General features: G+C 35.5%; 1 protein-coding gene across 1 annotated transcript in view; it reads right to left on the bottom strand.

Annotated features, from left to right (window-relative positions):
* The window catches only part of AHI1 (Abelson helper integration site 1), a 97,468-nt gene that overhangs the window by 13,551 nt on the left and 65,180 nt on the right, over positions 1–18,737 (bottom strand). Inside the window, 4 exon segments of the mRNA XM_035899793.1 lie at positions 3,889–3,989; positions 5,451–5,613; positions 7,975–8,031; positions 12,586–12,644. Of these exon segments, the coding sequence (XP_035755686.1) occupies positions 3,889–3,989; positions 5,451–5,613; positions 7,975–8,031; positions 12,586–12,644 (380 nt within the window).

Raw genomic sequence — 18,737 nt, 5'->3', positions numbered from 1 at the left:
GTAATTAAAGATGATTATGACCTAATTTTGTGGCTCAGGAGTTAAGTAACTCATAAGGCAGGAAAACAAGGTTTGCATGAAATTATTATGTTATGAATGCAAAGCTGATGGTAGAAAGCATTTTGAAAGCAGGTTCTTTGAACTGCAACTTTTTTTTATTATTTGCAAAGATTAATATTGGATCTTGAGTAGTACACCCTCTTCTAATGTTAATGATTCTATTTTATTCATTCATCATAAAATTCTGAAGATTAGCTAGATATGCATTTATAATATCTGCAGTTGGAAAACTATTTTTAATTAGACTACCTGATATTCTCAGTAATTAAAACCATAGTATTCTTCTACACTTTAAGTGCCTTATTTAGTCTTGGATGGCAGGAAAATCTCATGAGTAACTACAATGATGATTTGCATAGTAACTGTGTTTTTGCAGTCTTAAGAAAGCTAAATACTTAAGTATTTCTCAAAAAACCCAGAAAGAACAATAGCTATAGCAGACCTGGATATAACTAAGTATTTGGGAAAGCATGCTTGTGACCAAAACCTAAACATAATCAAAAAATTCAGTTATATTTTCCTGCTTGTGGTAACAACTTAAGCAACAACTTAATTAATAATTTGATAAATATTTGCGGATTTTTTTTAAAAAAATGCTTAATTTTCTGCCAAAGCAAAAAAAAGTCATAGGATATTACAAAATAATGATTTTTCATATTTCCCATGTAAAAGAAATTGGCAATTGCTTTCATCAGCTCTAATACTGAAAAAAAATATAAAAGGAATAGGAAGAAAAGTTGCTGTGTCACTGCTGCAACACAGGAACTGCCATAACCGATCAGCCCCCTCAGTGGTCTTCTTAGCAGTTTTTGTCTCAGAAGTATCTGGTATTGCCTAAAGCCAAAGTGCTGTAGAACTTTTCTTCATTATGACAAACAGCTGAATAACATTTTGTTTCTTCTATGCAGCACCCTGCAGCTTTTGTAAAACCATTACACTTCAAGGCATCACAAGACTTACAGATATTTGATTGATCATTTGATCCAACTCACTATCTTCTTGGTGATTTATACGGTGCTTATATAACTTGAAATAAAAAAAGTCAGCCAGGTTTGTGTTTCACAGTCATTTAGATGCTGTTGGAATCTCAGCCATTACCGCAGCCTAAAATGTGTTATTAAAAATTTTAATCCCTGAGCACATAAGCTTAATAGTGTCTTGTAGTAGCTAGGTTCACCAGGTTAACTAAGCATGGCATAAACATAAATTTCCTTCTACCAGTATTAGATGTGTTCCATTTCCAGCTTAATGTTCCCAGATCTTGTTTAACAGCAGAAGGGACAGAAAAAAAAAAAAAAAAAAAAAAAAAAAGTGCATCCAATTCACCTCCCTACTACATGTACTATTTTATATACTCTCTTCACTGCTCATTCTCTGCTAGTTTAATCTTGTAAGTATAACCTCTTATACAATTATTTAAGGACCTGTAAATGTTTCACCACTTTTCTCTGGACTCTTCATGATTTTGTAGAGCCCTTGGATGCTGTGCAAGACAGAAAGCAACATATTTTCTGGGTTTTTGACTGTTACTGTACACTTTATTCATGATGCGTTTTGAATATCTATATACTACATAGACTACTACAAAATTCCAACTAATTAGTAAATATGCAAACAATTTAATTCAAAGTGCCAGTAGAATAAAAGTAAAGAATATTTTGATGACATACTACTAAACCTGAGTGTTATTAAAAAGTGCTACTAGTAACACAAAAAGTATTGTTAGAAAAATGTCAACCACTGACACTTCAGAAAATATAAGCAATCAAAACTAATCAAATGTTACTTCTCACAAAGTTGAATAATAAATACTGGTTGTAAACGTTAGTAACATTAGTTAGTGCACATAAAAGTATTTTGATCCAGTAAGTCAACTAGATTCCTACTAGTTTGAAAGAAAAGAAGATGTGGATAAAAACGGTCAAGTCTTTAATGACAGTAAGTATCTCAGCACTTCTCCCTTTTCTAATCTGGGTATGAGTGAAACTGGGTGAGCACAGCAACATATTCCCTCTGGGATAGTTTCCTTGCCTCCAGCAATGCAGACAACAGATGAAAGAAATCTTCATGCTTTCTAGTAATGTTGTAATTTTTCCTATACTTGTTCCAGTCTGCCTTTACAGTATCTGGAAGTAATGCACACTTGTCTATCTTGGACAAAGGTTTGGCTATGAGTTTCTCAGCTAGAAAAAGCTAAAAGATACTTCAGATTAATCACTACTGGTGATTAATTCAGTTTTTAAAGTATAGTTAGAAACAAAACACTTAGTAATTCGATTTATAGGAGTTGGCTTCAACAAGACTGCCAAGTGAGTAATCTGTACTCAGTAATTTATTAAATGCTACCTACCTCTATGCACCTATTAAAAACAAAAGCTACACAAAAGGGTTAATAGAAGTAGCTTTGAGTGTTTTAACCTTGAACACTGCAATATATTTTACACAGCAAAGATCAAATAAATCATCTGAAAAAAGAAAAAACGGTAACTAAGCAACAGAGCATACATTTTAAGTCTTGCAAATCAGACATAAAACATTAGATTCAATTTTAGAAAAGTATATGGAAAAGTCAAGTCATTTGCAAGAAATCTGAACAAAAGTCACTTTTAAAGCAGTTACGTTAGTATGATTTGACTAAATGAATAACCGTGGAAAACACACTTGGGAAGGATACAAGCATTTTGGAATAAAAAAATTCTTAAATTTTAACAGTTATTGAACTACTTAGTAAGCAAAAAAAAAAAGTAATAGAAAGTATCCCATGTTTTAAGACAATCATCAGTCTTACTTCACAGGAGGAGAACATAAACTATGCAAAGTTTCCGATCTCTGTTTGTCTGGATAAGTGAGAGTCATTTGGCCTGCTCTGAACATAGCAGTATCTCTAAAGATCTGAAAACAAGAAAGTAAAACTCAAACCCCTGCTTTTTTTCCTGGACAAAAAACTGGCTGTTGTTTCTTTGTTCTTCCATACATTCTGTATTCTGACTGCTAACTAAAATCAGAGAAACAGGAATGCTTCTGCATACAATATAGTATGGGATACGTAAACAACAACATACTGCCATATGCAATTGCAACCCAATATAAGCATATGGTGGGAGTGGAGAGAGATCATATACAGTCAAGACAAAATCCTTTCCTTTGCACCTCCAAACTATGAAGTCTCTATAGTCCACCCTCCTGAGCAGCCTACAGGATGCGTGCAGTCATTCACATCAGAGAACCATCAGCAGCTTTTAAACAGAAATATCGATTGACAAGTAAGCATGTTCAGACGCAGCATATCTCCTGGTCTGGTAATAAGGCTTTATGATCACATTGTGTGTCTTCATTAGGATATTATTATACAGACTGAAAAACTCTTGAGAGAAAAACATCACAGCTTTTTCCTAAGCAACCTGATAGAGAAGGAAATTTCATGGAAGAAAATTTGAAGAATGTGTGGGCAGTGTGTATTCCAAGAACAACAGTCAAACGCATACAGAAAGTATGTCAGGTTTTGACAACTCCATGTTGTTTCTTCAACCATTATTCACCTCAAGTAGCTGTGAGAGATACTTCTGTCAACCTTGGAGTCAATGGGAGACTTGCCACTCCTTACAATGGCACAAGAGTAGGCAGAATATTTAATTGACACATGATTGAACAGCTGGTTCAATAGGAGACAAACGTTAGACATCTGCTGAAAATCTACCAGCTTGCCTGCAATGAGGTCTACACATCAGAAATTTTCCAAGAAGGATTGAAAATTAGAACAGTCCACCTGGTACACAAAGGACATACTCCACCACTAACTTAGAGAATCCTTCCTTCTCAAGTTATTACCTTATGTAGTGTTGGAGAACCTTCCGCTGCTTCTCTTGGTCCTTCGGGTAGGAGAGGAGCAGAATCTGGTACTAATCCTGAAGGTTGTTCTTCGTATTCTTCTGAAAACAGGTTCCATAATTCACCATTATGCGAGCCATGAAAAGAATTATGAAAGCATCTATTTTATATGAACAACCATGGCATTACGATCTAGCCAATAATGGGATGTGAACTGAAACAGGTGACAAATGTTTGAAGCCAAATTTCGTATGAGAATTTATCAAAATTTTCCTATTAACTTTTATTTATATTAGTAAACTTAGAATTAAGTGTAATTTAGATAGGTAATTATATAAAATAAAAATAATCAAACACTTACATAACTAAGAACAAAGTCCATACTGACAGCAATGCAGCTGATACTTAAAAAAATTTATCATATGCATTTCTTTTGATTCAATAATAAGATTGTCACCAACTGAAATAACAAATTACATACGGATTTTTTTTTTTTTTAAGAACAGGCCATCACTGAAGACTCTTCCTACAGACTGCTCTCTGTCTTATTTTGCAAGGACGAAAGGAAGGAGAAAATACACAGGATGTGCAAGGGGAGGACAAAGAGAAAGGGCAGTAGTTAAGCTAACTTTAATTACCATCATCAAGTTAGCACAGTTTCATGTCCATGTTTTTTTAGGGAAGAGGCATAAATACTAGACTTCACTTGAAAGACAGAGGGAGGAACTAGAAAATGGGGGAAAACATCTTGAGAAATGTTGGGTAAAAAGATTTCTAAACACCAATATAACAGATAGTTTGATAGCTTAGGAAGACAAACTAATTTCTTGTAGCATGTGACGACACACTGTCCATAAGCTGAGTACTAACAACTGGCAGGACACTGGGCATCTTTACATCAGTTGACTTGGTAGGATACTTCCAAGTATATTATTTGTTCAGGTTTATTTAGGTTTGTCTGTATTAGTTTAATCAAAACTGTTTTAATGATAAGGACCTGTAGCAAGTTCAATGCTCGGATATGAAATTTAACCATTACTGTTCTTTTAAAACTTCATACTGAAATCCACTTATTTGGGAACTGAGCATTCTCCATTAGAATAGGGGGAAATTCAAGAGTTGTTACAAAAGTAACTGGCTAGATCTCACAGATTGCCTAAGAAAAAACTTAAGATGTTTGTGACATGCTTTGATGTGTCCTAAAACTTTACTAAGATACAGCATGGACCAGGTGGCTATATGTAAGAAAAGATGAGGAATCGATCCTCTAGGGGTCCCTTCCAACCCAAAACATTCTATGATTCTATGATTCTATAATTAAACCAGTACTATATAAGCTGGAACGTTTAACTAAGAGCCAATAACTTCCTAAGTCAGGTATGCTAACTTGCTAACTCGTTAGCTAACTTTATACAATTTCTGCATCACAATAAGTCATCATTATGCCATCTGCATGCTACATAAATTCGTATCTTCAAAACAATAAGCAGTACAGCATGGTAAAATCTTGTACCATCAGTTAGACCCACACCGGTATACCAGGAAGACAGCAGTAAACTTACTTTCACCAGCCACATAATTAGCTGGAAAATAGCCTTGCTGTCCATTTGCTAGGCTGCCAAACCACCAGTTATCATTATCTTTGTATAACACTTGGATAATGTCACTGCGATGGATGGTTAGCTCATCTGATCGATGCGCTGTGTAGTCATAAAGAGCCACTACCTAAAAGAGAGATAAGAGCACCACAGCTTTATCACAACCATGCCACAGAGAAAAAAGCGCAACATTCACTTCCTCTTGCAGAAAAGCAGCTGAAACCAAAGCTGCACTTTGGTAAAAGCTGAGGCTGTCTCAAGTTTTGCTAATGGGATCAGGGGTGGTGGGAAAGCAGCAGGAGAGGCAAGATAAAGGACTGTGGGATTGCAGAAATGGTTAAGAACATTCAATTCACTAAGATTAGCTTCAAAACAGCAGCTGTTAGTTTTATAAGCAATTTACTTGTGAAGCAAAAGGAAAAAAAAAAAAAACACTTCATACATTCACTTTCTCAGAATTGTTACACCACCTTCAGATCCCATTCTGTGTGCACTCATGGAAGCATATGTGTTCGAATAAATACTTCAACAGTATGACAGTTTTACCGAAGGAAGAATTTAGTACAAAGATGTCATTGCAAAGTTTTGCTTTGATCACTCCACTTTTGCCTTTTTTTGTTTAGAAATAAGGATTTGCATGCTCAATTTTATAAATATCTGCCAAAAATAAATTTATATTCCACTTCACATAATAAATCCACTTGCCAGTGAAATACACTGCATCTATACTTTTCTGGAAAAAAAGTACTAATAGTGATCAGCACCATGCATAGAATACATTATCAGAAGCCTGCTTTCTACCCTGGATAGGAAAATATCAAGTATAATTTCTTATTTATTTCCTATGCCCCATGAGCAATAATCTGTCCTGATGAATTCAGAGTAGAAAAGTCTGAAAAGATGACACGTGAACTGAAAGAGTAAGGGAATTGCTCACTTCCCTCATCATAAGTGAAGAACAAAATTATGATCTATTTTACACAAAGAACACTGTTCCCTACATATAATCTTCACCTCAGATCCCTCTACAAAATTCTAAGTAACAGAAACAGCTATCATTAGGAGCGACAGGAGGCTACAGGGGATTGAAGGAGACAGCAAAGTTACTACGAATATAGGAATTTGGAGAAAACACTTCCTTTTCTTATTACTCATGCATGCATTTAAATCTTAAGACTGCTGAACTGCACAGTGCTTTTTATATTTGTATTTCTGTTCTGAGTAAGATAACCTATGAGTTATGTGTGTAAAAATATAGCCAAGGTCGCTTGTATTTTCATACTTCCATGTCATCAATTAAACAGATTAAATCAGTCATGAATGGGAAAAGATGATTCCACCATTGCAAATTCTATGTGGTAATTTGTGATCTGGTCAGCCTCAAAGAATTAGTATCAGGACGGTTCTCAGTAGACAGGAAATTTATCTAAATATGCATTCAGTACTCCTGAACTTACATAAAGCAGCTAAACAATAAAATAACATCCTTGTATCATAACTCTCCTCCCTGCATTAGGAAAGCTAATATAGTAATTACAGGAGATGTTGACAATATAGAAACATGAACTTTACAAGAAAATAGAACCAAAACAAAACACATTAAAGAACACCACAGATAAACATTACAGAACTGGAAGCTTGCATGATCATGTCCAGTAAGAGGTGCTCTAACAGTGCCCACTTCAGTTAAGGGGCAACGGTTTCCTTAGTGATAGATAGCACTACGACAAACTTGAGGTCACTTTAAGGTGGAAAGAAAAAAAAAAAAAAAAAAAAAAAAAAAAAAAAAAAGGAATGTAACACTAATTACTTGGCAGCATGAAGAACAATGAAAGGCACTACTTTTTGCAGTGTCTTTTGTAAGATAGCTCTAGTGTAAATGTTTTGGGTTTTGGAAAAAATTAAAAAAATTTAGTAACATGGAAACATTGCCAAGAGACAGTTCAAACCAATCAAGCAAGTCCCATTGTCTGTCTCCCAGAAATAGAAAAATAAAATACCAACGTGTCCTGTAATACAACTGGTTGAGCAAGCCCAATAATTTAAAAGAAATGTGGAAATTGCCATTATATTCTCTGGAGACATATGATCAGAAAATGAGCATAAGGAGATACAGGAAAAGCATCTCAGGACCAAAGAAGAATGTAAAACACTCACAATCACACCCAAAGCAATGAAATTTCTTCTGGTGTGGCATTCAGACATGTTAAGTTCTGTCTGGGTCCAAGTTCAAGAGAAAAAAAAAAAAGAAAAAAAAAAAATCTATATTCATCGAAATTTTACAAAATGATTTTTCAAGAGTGATACAGACCAGCAGTAATGTGGTTATGGTGATTATGAACATTTTTGTACAAATTACAAAATCTGGGGTAGCAAAAAAAAAAAAATAATCTGTGGGATCATACTAAAAAAAAAGAATGTTCTTTCAAAAGCACACATACAGTGTAACAGGTATACAAAATACTGCAAAAAACTACATAATACTTACTGTCTCTTGCTCAAGTGGACAACTGCTCACCCCCAGTGCAGTCAGGCAGTCATCATTCTAGAAGAAGAAATTATTTTAAGAGTTTAATATGAAGTATTTTGATAAAATATTATTTTGATTATTTTCATGTCTACCGTAAACCAGTAAGAACTATGTGTAATAAAATACTTTTTAAAAAAAAGAAAAAACAGAAGAAGTGATGTTAAGCAACACTGAGTAATATTGGCTATGTAGATATTTAGAAAGAGATATTAAGTTTTTCAAGTATGTACACTACACTAAGGACAACATGGGGGAAGACAGGATTGATGACTATGCAGTCTAAGTTTGTTTGCATTGCAAACACTACAGTAGACATTTAAGAAATTGTTGCAGAGAACTTTACCGCTGAACCAGTATGCAAAAGATGCCACTTTCACATAACGGAGAATTTCAAGTTGGTCTTCATAACCAATACTTTCCATTTAATTCTAATTTTTCTATCTTTATCACTTACTCTTCAGACTTCCAACGAAGTCAAAGGAATAGCAGGTATATAATGCAATAATTAGGATGTGCCTGTACCTACAAAATTTTATTTCTGTCAAACAATAGAATTCTTCAGCTGAAGGAAGATTTAAAACAGAAAAATTATGAAAATTAGCAGAGGAACAACAAATTAGAACAAAGTTGAAAGTTCTTAGCTCATGTTACTTAATTTTTTTTTCAATGGCCTATTTTCACAGAGGGGAAACCAGTTTCCCCCTAGATTTTGTGTGCATCAAAGGATACAAACTACAATGCAGAATAGAAATACTACACAGCAATTAAAATAGAAGAATCAAGTGCGAGATTTGTGAAGTAAACGTTTCCACACATAACAGATTATAAACATTTACATTTGAGAATTTCTATCCAACATACTTCACCTTTTCTGTCTTTTACAGCCCTTCCTTTAAATGTCTTTTGCAAGAACTTCTTTCTCTGGCTTTTTTAGAACATTTATCTGAAATGTATTGCACCTTTTATTTTCTGTTTTTTTTTATTAGGGTGATCCAAGGAACACCATTACTGCAATCCTCAGCAGAATAAATGGCATTCTCTAGAACAGAGATTCTTGCCCTCAGCGTTGTTTTCCTAACTTAGCTAGGCTTATCCCACATGGGAAAGAAGCCATTGACTATCCTGAACACAGAGGTTCCATCCAGTCTCCAGATTGTTTCGGTATTGCCACAGTAGTTACAGACACATGTGGTACAGAGAGATGAACACAGCATAAAAGCAAACTGTTGCCCTCAGTTCTTAACACCTACCAGAACATCTAAGCCTACCACCTAAAGAGTGCTGAATAATTATGTACATACTTGGGGGGTGGGAAGTAACTGCCTGGTTTGATAAACAAATTTTGAACAAAGACTGGTGGAGCTGCAGTTCAGAGTACATGGCTTGTTCAGTGGTCTACTGGTAGCTAGCACCGCCTTACAGGTTTCAGCTAATTCTCATTTTCCATTCTCAAGGTTAAGAGAACTGTGCAGGCAATGTGCTTAGCCTGTGGGATGGGAGTGCCTCCTGTTGCTCAAAAATGATTCATCAGAATTATTAGCAGTATTATTTAGGTATCTAGTTCAGGTACTCACATTGCCCCATTATTGTGTCTCAATCTGTCTCTCTCTCTTTTTAATAAAGTATGTATGTGCTCTCAAACACTCAATGTAAGCAGAGCTTGAAGAGAGCGAGCTGTTTGGAAATAACAAGTAAAATCCATGAGTCATCCTGAGACTATGTCGAATGTTCTCAGACACTGTGTTAAAAAGTTAAGGCAACAACAATCCAAAGAGTTTCCTCTTAAAGAGATACTCCGAGTATGTCACGGGCTGCACACACTCCCTACCTCCAGTGGGACAGGGGAATTGCCACGGCCGCCGACCACAAGCGTAGCTACTGCAAGGCAGCAGAGCTGCCTCTGCCGTGCCGTGCCGTTTCTCAAACGGTGCCAACTACCAGTTACACTGCAAGTAACACCCAGCAAAAACTACCGGCCTTTCAGTTCAGAAACATCATTTTTTAATGTCATGCTGCAAGATTAAGCCACATTTTCAGGATTCCAAGAAAGTGACAGACATACTGAAGTGTATGAATACGTTGTTCTTAACACAATAGTAATGCCTCCTTTTTTTAACGCAAGATGGAAACTAGTTAATCCTTTTCTTGCATCGGAACGGACGTGGGGCTATAGTTATCTTCCGAGGAGTTGGTCTTTCTGGGAGGCAGACCATCTGTGAGATACAGGAGCAAAATGCTTGCTGAAAAGCCTGCCATGTCACACTGATTTTGGCTGAACAAAGCTGTTAGGGGCTTTCAGGGTAAGGAACATCCTTGGAAGAAGATAAATAGATCCAGCAGTTGACGCAGAGTTCTAAACCATGGAATATCACGCTGGTTATCCACGACTAACCCACTTGGATATCCTTGACATTTCTAACACCAAAAAAACCCCCCAAACTGTTTTAAGACACTAATACAAAAGAGAGCATTGCAGGTAAGAGTAAATGGATAAATAAAGTTGATGTATCAAGTGTCACCGATTCCTGATAATAGCACTAATTAAAATGTTTATGGCTTCTTTTTAACTGGGAAGTTTCAGTGACTGTGGCAAGGGAGGTTTTGCTTTTATTCATGCAGAGGTATAGCGGCCAACAGGATTTGGGTATTAGATAGCATTCATCCCCTTAGGAGAAGCAGCACTGAGTAAGAACAAGTGATATATTATTACTGGCTTTTCTGTAAAAAAGTCAGCATTTCATTTCTCCTACTGAAAAAATATATTTCAAATACCATAATATCAAAGTTTAAAGAAAAAGAAGATGGAAAAATGTAAAGTCTAACGGTGGTTTCATATGCTTCTTCCTTATATGTAAACACATTCTTCCTTGTAACAGAATAAACATACAGATGAAGTCCCACTTCTAATTAGTCATTAACTCTTAATTACTACACTTGGAAAATAAGCTTTTCTAAGATTAATCGTAGGCAGATATTACGCATACAGGGGTGAAACCCAATGTGTGTGCATATAGGGCCAAAGCCACCCTCCCTCCTTTCCCCCGTTAGAATGACACTTGGTGACATGAAGGAGAACAAACATCTGTTTCTTGGATGCTGCACAGTGCCACTGCTTCTCTCCACTCCACCTCCCTATACCTGCTATCTGCCAAAATGGAAGAGAAACTGGCAGCCTTACTTGTGCAAACACTCCAGGAAAGACACAGGGAATGAGTGTTAAAGCTTCTTTTGCCTGTTCAGTAAATCTGTGCCTCACTGTGTAATAGGCTAGGTTCTGAGACTGTTACCTTTTGGGGGGAGTGTGGTGGTGGTGTTTTTGTTCTATGGTTGTAGGGTTTTTTTGTTTGTTTTTTTTTTCTAAAGGCAACAAAATAAGAAATGAGCTTATAATGCTCAAAAAACCCCATGACTGGCTTAGAAGTGAGGTAATATTTAAAACATTGAAAAATTTTACAGAATCAATCTGAGCTTTTATAGTCGCTCCGTTGTTTTCATTTTTCCTTATGAACCCGAGGGTTAGAAATTTATCTAATCTTCTCCTTCCCCAAGAATGTCAAACAATCTCTTTACCCCAGTAACTGAAGTTTTAAATTAAATGCTAAATAAGCTAAGACATAGCATAAAATAATTGAATATTGTTAGCACTGTCGTATTTCTGTTCTTGTTCTCTGGTCCAATTAGTTGTCAACCCACTCCTAGCTCAGGAACCCCGACTGTACAAATTTAGTCTACAGGAAAGAGAAGTACAAGGACAGTATTAAAGCTAAATTAAAATGATTCTAAAGGTATTAATTGCGAAGAATAATGTACTCTTCTTTGGTCTTAATTAATCTGTATGTAGACACTGTAAAGTTAGTTCCTTAGGCCTCAGAAGACTACAATCCTTATTTGATTACAGTGCTTCAATATTTAATGAGCATGGGAATCTATAATCTGCCTAAAGGAAAAAACCCAAATCTGTGCCAGGCTGCACTTTATTGAAACCTGCAATGTACAAACAGAAATCAGAAATGCAAACACAGCTGCTGCAGTAAAGCCTACAGGGATTACAAAAAAAAAAAAAAAAAAAAAAAAAAAAAAAAAAAAAAAAAAAAGACAGAAAAGGAAAAAAAAGGGGAAAAAAGATCAATTCAGAAGCATGTGGAATACTCTAGCTCCTGAAATTATTCAAAACCTCTTCAACTATTTCATCATTTGTAAATATGCTACTTTCTTGGTATAAACTATTCAGTTTACCCGCACTTATATATATTACTGTGTTTATAACAGAAAAAGTCACAAAAATATTCAATACCTTAATTCAACCCTCTCAGAAGAAAGTACTTTAAATTAGCTGCTACTTAGTATTTTCCAAAACAGTTGATCCTGTAAATATTTATAGAGCTTGCTGTGATGGAGAATATACTGATTGAACATTGTCTACTTTACTTGCTTGAAGATACCTCTTTTGTGAATAAAGGCAGGATAAAAAAAAAAAACCCAACCCCTCTCTACAATGAGAACTTGTGAATAATGACATTTTATAGTTAAACATAAATTTTAAAAAAATGCAAAGATAGAATTCCTTACCATCTGTAGTCTACCCAATAGTGTTCGGCTAAGAGGATTTCCTACCGGGCTGAAACACCCTGTGAAAAGAAAAGGCTGTGAAATTTCTGCTTGTTATCCTTTTCCATCGAATAAACCATTTTATTTTAAAATCATTATGTTAGCAGGATATGTTTGACAAAATTCTAATGAAAAGCAGTAGCATCTTTCAGTCACAACTATGCATCCTTCAGTCAGGAACAGTTGGAGGGTTTATTTAACTAACAGACCTGACACAAGGTTAACTAATCCAATATTTCCATTCAAATGATTTGGAGAAATAGCTCAAGCTACGTCCACATGCCACCTCGTGCTCAAAGCTGACACTATTATCTAGGCTGTATTGCTTTTCTCTTCATTGAATTTCTGAGTAATGCATACAAAGTTTTCCAACAGAAATGATCACAAAAACTCTCAAAGGAATTACTTCCTTATTTTATCTGAAAGAATAACTATGCCTATTCAGTAGTTCCCTTTGATCATCTGAGTTCCTATCACAACACATCTTGCTGTTTATTTTATTCACTCTCTACATAGTGCATTTGAACAAGTACTTGTAAATTCTTTTCTTTTCAAACTATTATGTTAACTACTAAGCTCAGGAAAATCCTTTCATCATCTATGGATTTATCTTTTTGTTATTGGTCTCCTCAGCTGTATACTTAAGAAACATCTTAAAACGAAAAGATACGAAAATCTGAAAGTTGTTGAATACAACAATGAAAAATACTACTGCTTCACCGGAGAACGGCTTCTCAAATATAGAGATGCCAGACAACACAGAGTTAAGCTCACTGGATTTTCTTTGAGACACATTAGATTTGAAACAAGTTTTGTTTTCAAAGCGGAATAACTTCTGAAAACTCATTTTCATTTGCCACTCCAAAAGCCTACTCTTGAGGAGTCCAGTATCTGAATAAAGAGAAATTTTCAGATTCACATTCCCATGTACTGGCACAGCTCCACAAGGAAGCTTGCACAACTCCACCTACAGTGTACTTTCTAAAGCCTAGTGGTTTAGACTTTCACAGGAGATTTACTCATAAATGTTTAATTGTTAAGATATTCAGATATTTGTAAATATAAGAAAAGCTGCAAGCTCAAACAAACATAGTTAAACCATGCTCCTGCAGAGCTGCATGTGAATAATTTTGTACTTGGGAGAAATCCTAAAAAAGTGCAATAACTGATTTTTCAATTTTGTGTATGAATTAAAAATTTTGTGATCTTAATAATTTCAGAAAAGCTTGTATAAATTCTGAAATGCTTCATTTTGAAATGCTGACTTTGATTTTATTACTTTTTCCCATCTCTTTTGAGAAGAGGAAAGAGACGAGAACAGAAACTGTTTTCTGAATTCAACCCATACTCAAAGACAGCAGACCCAAAGCTTACCTTTTTTTAAAATAAGCTATTTGCTGAAACATTTGTTCAGCACTAACACCAAAAGTCAGTGGGGATATTATCCTATTAATATTATTATCTGCATACTTACACAGTTACAAAACAAGCTGCTACAGATGTGATACTACATATGGATATACTATTGCATACAAGTGTCATATCAAGTCCTTGAATTAAAAAAAAAAAAAACAAAAACCACAAACTCAAGCCCCCCCAGATTTTTTTTTTTATCATGCAGACATTTTACTTTGGACAGAGCCAACACTATTTGTTCATATTGATCAAGCTTATTGGTTACCCCAAACTAGTCTTTACTGTTATCCATTAGTTGTTTTCAATTATCAAGCATTCCTTTAGTAGCTCCTACGTTCAGAACAGTCATACTAAAAGAAAAAAAAGATAAAATGGAAATCGAACTGTTCAAATCTTCCTCATTCACAAAACAAGCACGGGAATATTCATCCCTCCTTTCTCAAACGATGCAGTACATTTTCAAAGCAATTTTACACAGCTATTGGGCTTGAGGTGGTTCCATGCTTGATGAAGCGTGTAAATGACACCGAGCAGGTGTGACTAACAGCCTCAGCAGTGCTTGTTCTGGTTATCTCTGATCCAGGCTGTGCAGACTTTTCAACTACTACAGTGAGGTACTGAAATTGAGGTCAGGATTGCAAAAGGACATTTCTACTTCATCCAAAAGTGAAGTTACAGGACACCATGACCTGCTGGGACTCTCACTTAGCCTGAGCTTACATAAAGGGCATTAAATCCCCTGTAAGGTCAAACCTGTAAAAACCAACAACCAGTTTATTTAAACTGTCTTAAGGATGCTTCAGAATCTGTAATGGAGAAGCATTTTTCTTGATTCAGAGGGTTTACTTGAACCCTCCGCCAATCTTTCTTAACTGCATTTGCTGTTCAGCTAATCTTCCCTGTGAAAGTATTAACATTAGAACTACTGTATTCCCTATCACGCTGCATTCATTCTTCAGAGGTCTTCTTTATATGGAATTTTACATGAGAAGAATAAATTATTTCTAGAAGAACCTATTGCTAGTGTCTAAATGCAATGTCAGATGTCTCAAAGTAATAGATGCTATAACTTTTTCTCAAATGAGCAGAAATTTCACATTGACACAACTGAACAGCAGGACAGCTCTTCTCTATAGTCCACATAATCCTCTCGCTATGATTATTTTGTGAGTCCAAGCATGTGCTGATTTAGGTAAATGCCTGCCAAAGAACTGGTATCTTTCGAAAAACAATATAGCTGTCTGCCTTGAGAGGGAGTCTGAAACTGTATTCGTTTCCTGTACAATTTGAACAGTGAACTGAAAGTCTATCCTTAGTTCCCCTGAGTGACTTCTGGCAATATATTCTCTGCCAGTATCATTGCAACTAAAGAGAAAAGAAGACGACAGAAACCAAGAAGTTGTCCTCCTGTTCAAAAATGCATGTCTGTACTACCAAGTTCCCAGTTTTATTGCATGCTTTCACTAAAAAACTACCCTCTGCTCTAGATAAGCACATTAGTGTGAATTGATCAAATTCTAAATAGTTGGGCTGAAATACACAGGAAGTAGATGAGTTCACTTCCAAGCAGATTAAGACTTAAACAGAAGTTTGTATGATAACAGCAACAATGCCCCAAAATAGCACTTGTAATAACTAAGAACATTTCCTATTAAATAACAGCATCTTTAGCTATTATATTTGTTTTAAATTAATAGCAAAAGAGCCAGAACAGGGGGAAAAAAAAAAAAAAAAAGTGCTTCGAGGGAGTCACATAATTCCACTATTATCCTACCAGAGTGCCTACAATCACCCAATATTAAACGTTTACGTGAAAAATTCCTCTTTTAATAGAGGCTGAGAAAACATTAATTATAGAATTTATGTTTTAATTAACTTTTCAAAAGAAGGCTTTTTCTCCCTTCGTGAAATGCTCTTGATAAATTAATTCTTTTAATTAATAAAGGCATTTGTGCACCATAAATCTCCCAAGGATTCTAGACTCATGAAGTCTACACTTAATGAAATCATCCAAAGGTTTATCCTGGAAAATCCTCAATAAATAAATAAATAAATAAAAATCACAGAATACCCACGAACAAATAAATAACTAAAAAAAATGGAAAAAAGATAATATTCAGACATGTCTGTGATCTGTGATGAACCCCTCTAAAGCATACAGAGAGAAAGAAATCTTACCTATTGCAGTTCCACATTATTTTTAATTGAGTTTTACTTTCAGTTTATACTAATTATTAATGTCGAAGAAACCCACAAAGAAATCCTGAAAGACATGAAAATAAAACCATGCCTCTAGGAAATGGTATTTCTTATTGCAGACATTCTTATAATTCATATTGTATCTTCTTGCAACACAGCATAGTAAAAATAAACCCAAATGAACAACAAACACTGGGGAAAAAAGTCTGCTCAGATAGGAGATGAATAAGTCTGTATCAGTTCAGTCCTTTTCCTACTCATCATCTGTGGTTTTAAATCTCTTCCCAGTAAACAGAATTATGTTTTCAGCACAGTCACCTATTCAGAAGTACGACCCTTGTGACCAAAAGATCTTTTAGTATGCAGTAGAATCTCTACTTTAGGCTTCAAAGGAAATTACTTCTGAGGGTTTTTTTAAAATTAAAAGCAGTATTACTCAGTTCTTTCTCTAATTTATATTTTACCTAGCTTGAAAAATAAAGAGAAAGAAGATCATTTTGTAATGATCTAAATATATATTAATCTTCCCTCAAAGGCTTTATCCTCACAACAATTATGCTTTAATAGATCAAACAGAATTCATTAAATAAAAAGATTGTTTATATATTGGATAAGAACCTGTTTTCCTTTACTTAAACACAGGATCGCAAATACTTTCAAAACCCACCGCAAACATTTTCAGACGCAGTTCACATAAAATTAAAGAAATGGATGCACCCACTTAACACATCCATGCCTTTTTGTTTTACCAGCAAAATGGATGTTTCACTAATATCCAATGCTGTACTTCAAATTCTGCTCTGTATAATTTGGTCTAGCACCTAAGATTTTGAACATATTCCAAATTGAACAGGAGAATGGATAGGACCAAGATGTATTGAAAACTGTTTCGATGAAGTTTAATCTGTATCATGGCTTTTAAAATTACTTCGGAACACATTTGGCTGAAGGTAGAGCAAGAAAACCACATTCAAAAGCAGTTCAAAGTGAGACAAGGAACAGAGTAGTTTTAAGATTCTTTCTAAAATAAGTGTTCTCTTTGTAACTAATACAATGCCAAAATAAATGCTTAATTCTCTTGACAGCCCATATCTTGCAAGCCACTTAAAATGTGTATTCTCAGAATAGACTGTTCTCACATGCTATGTTTAAGTGTATATACAGAAGTGCTGTGATGGCATCACTACTGAATGCAAAGGACTTCTACAAACACCCGTAAGATTCTTGCAATGTATTCTGCACTGATAGAAGTCCACTCAACAGCAGGTGAGCCTATGCTGTTACTAGCCCTCTCGTTGTCTTTTCCCCATTTTTTTCTTCTGTCAGAGCATCTGGAAAAGGCTGAACTATCTCCTCAATGTTGTTCTAATTTTCTAAGAGAGGGTCCAATTTCTTAACATAAATCTATCCACTTAAAACCAAAACACAAAATCCCTCTCTCTTTACTGTCTTACTTTCTATAAATTATATAGAGAAACTTCTATTCATTTATTTTACCAGTTAGATATAGGGGGCTGGGGTGGGTTAGCTCTACTGCTGCCAGATGTCACTCCTCCAGCTAGCGGAGAGATTGATCTAGATGGCAATGACAAAACAAAACACACCCCACACCGTCTGCCTCCCTCCCTCCCCCCGCCATTAAGCCAAAACAGAGTTGTGCTGACAGGTGGAAAAGCAGAACTTCTTTTTGTTTTCTTTCCCCATCTCCATTAATACAATGAAAACTTGAAAACTTACAAAATAAAAGAAACTTGGGAACTTACGTCAATAGATCAGGTTGTGGTTGCTATTCAAATTACCATGCTATACAGAAAAGTCTGCACAGAAGGGTAAACTTTCAGTAAAAAAAAAAGTATGCAATATTTACCTTTTTAACCAACTGTTTACTAAATGCTGTATTAAAAAAGTTATCTAGAAAAGTAACTCTAGGGAGTTACACCATTCAGTACCCTGCAGTTCCATACACACTGCTGCAGCTTCTTTCATAGCAGCACGTGATTTTCCAGTAGATGCCCCAACTCAGGTATTAGACGAACTCTGGCTTCTCAAACCATGAGTCAGTCACAGTCTTCCTAAACTGAGAAAGGCAACTGGTCTAGTGTGTAGTAACTTTCTTATCCAAGGACTGGTGCGGTTATCTCTAGCTACTGCATTTGGTTGTCTCCGATTCCCCAGCCCAAATGACTGAGTACAACCTTGCAGCAGAGCTATGTGAACGCCGGAGCAGTGGAATGGCGCAAGGCTTGAATTCACACCTGTAGATCCACAAAGAAATACCTTCACTGTAACATCAACTAACTCCAATCCTCACATAAGAGACCTCAGAATCAGACGGCGCTAACACAAAAAACCCAGTAAGCTTCTGGCAGTGCCATATCCCACAACATAATTATATCTACCATCAGCCAAAAGAATGCATAGAGATAGTTGTTCAGGGTTAGCCATCATTTTCATTCCTGGCCCAAGGTGTACAAGGGCACAAACATGTATTTGCTCTG

The sequence above is a fragment of the Egretta garzetta genome, unplaced genomic scaffold, assembly GCF_000687185.1.
Source record: "Egretta garzetta isolate BGI_Z169 unplaced genomic scaffold, ASM68718v1 scaffold397, whole genome shotgun sequence".
NCBI classification, from domain to species: Eukaryota; Metazoa; Chordata; class Aves; order Pelecaniformes; family Ardeidae; genus Egretta; species Egretta garzetta.
Note: the sequence above shows the minus strand (reverse complement) of the source record. Positions and strands in the feature narration are given on the sequence as shown.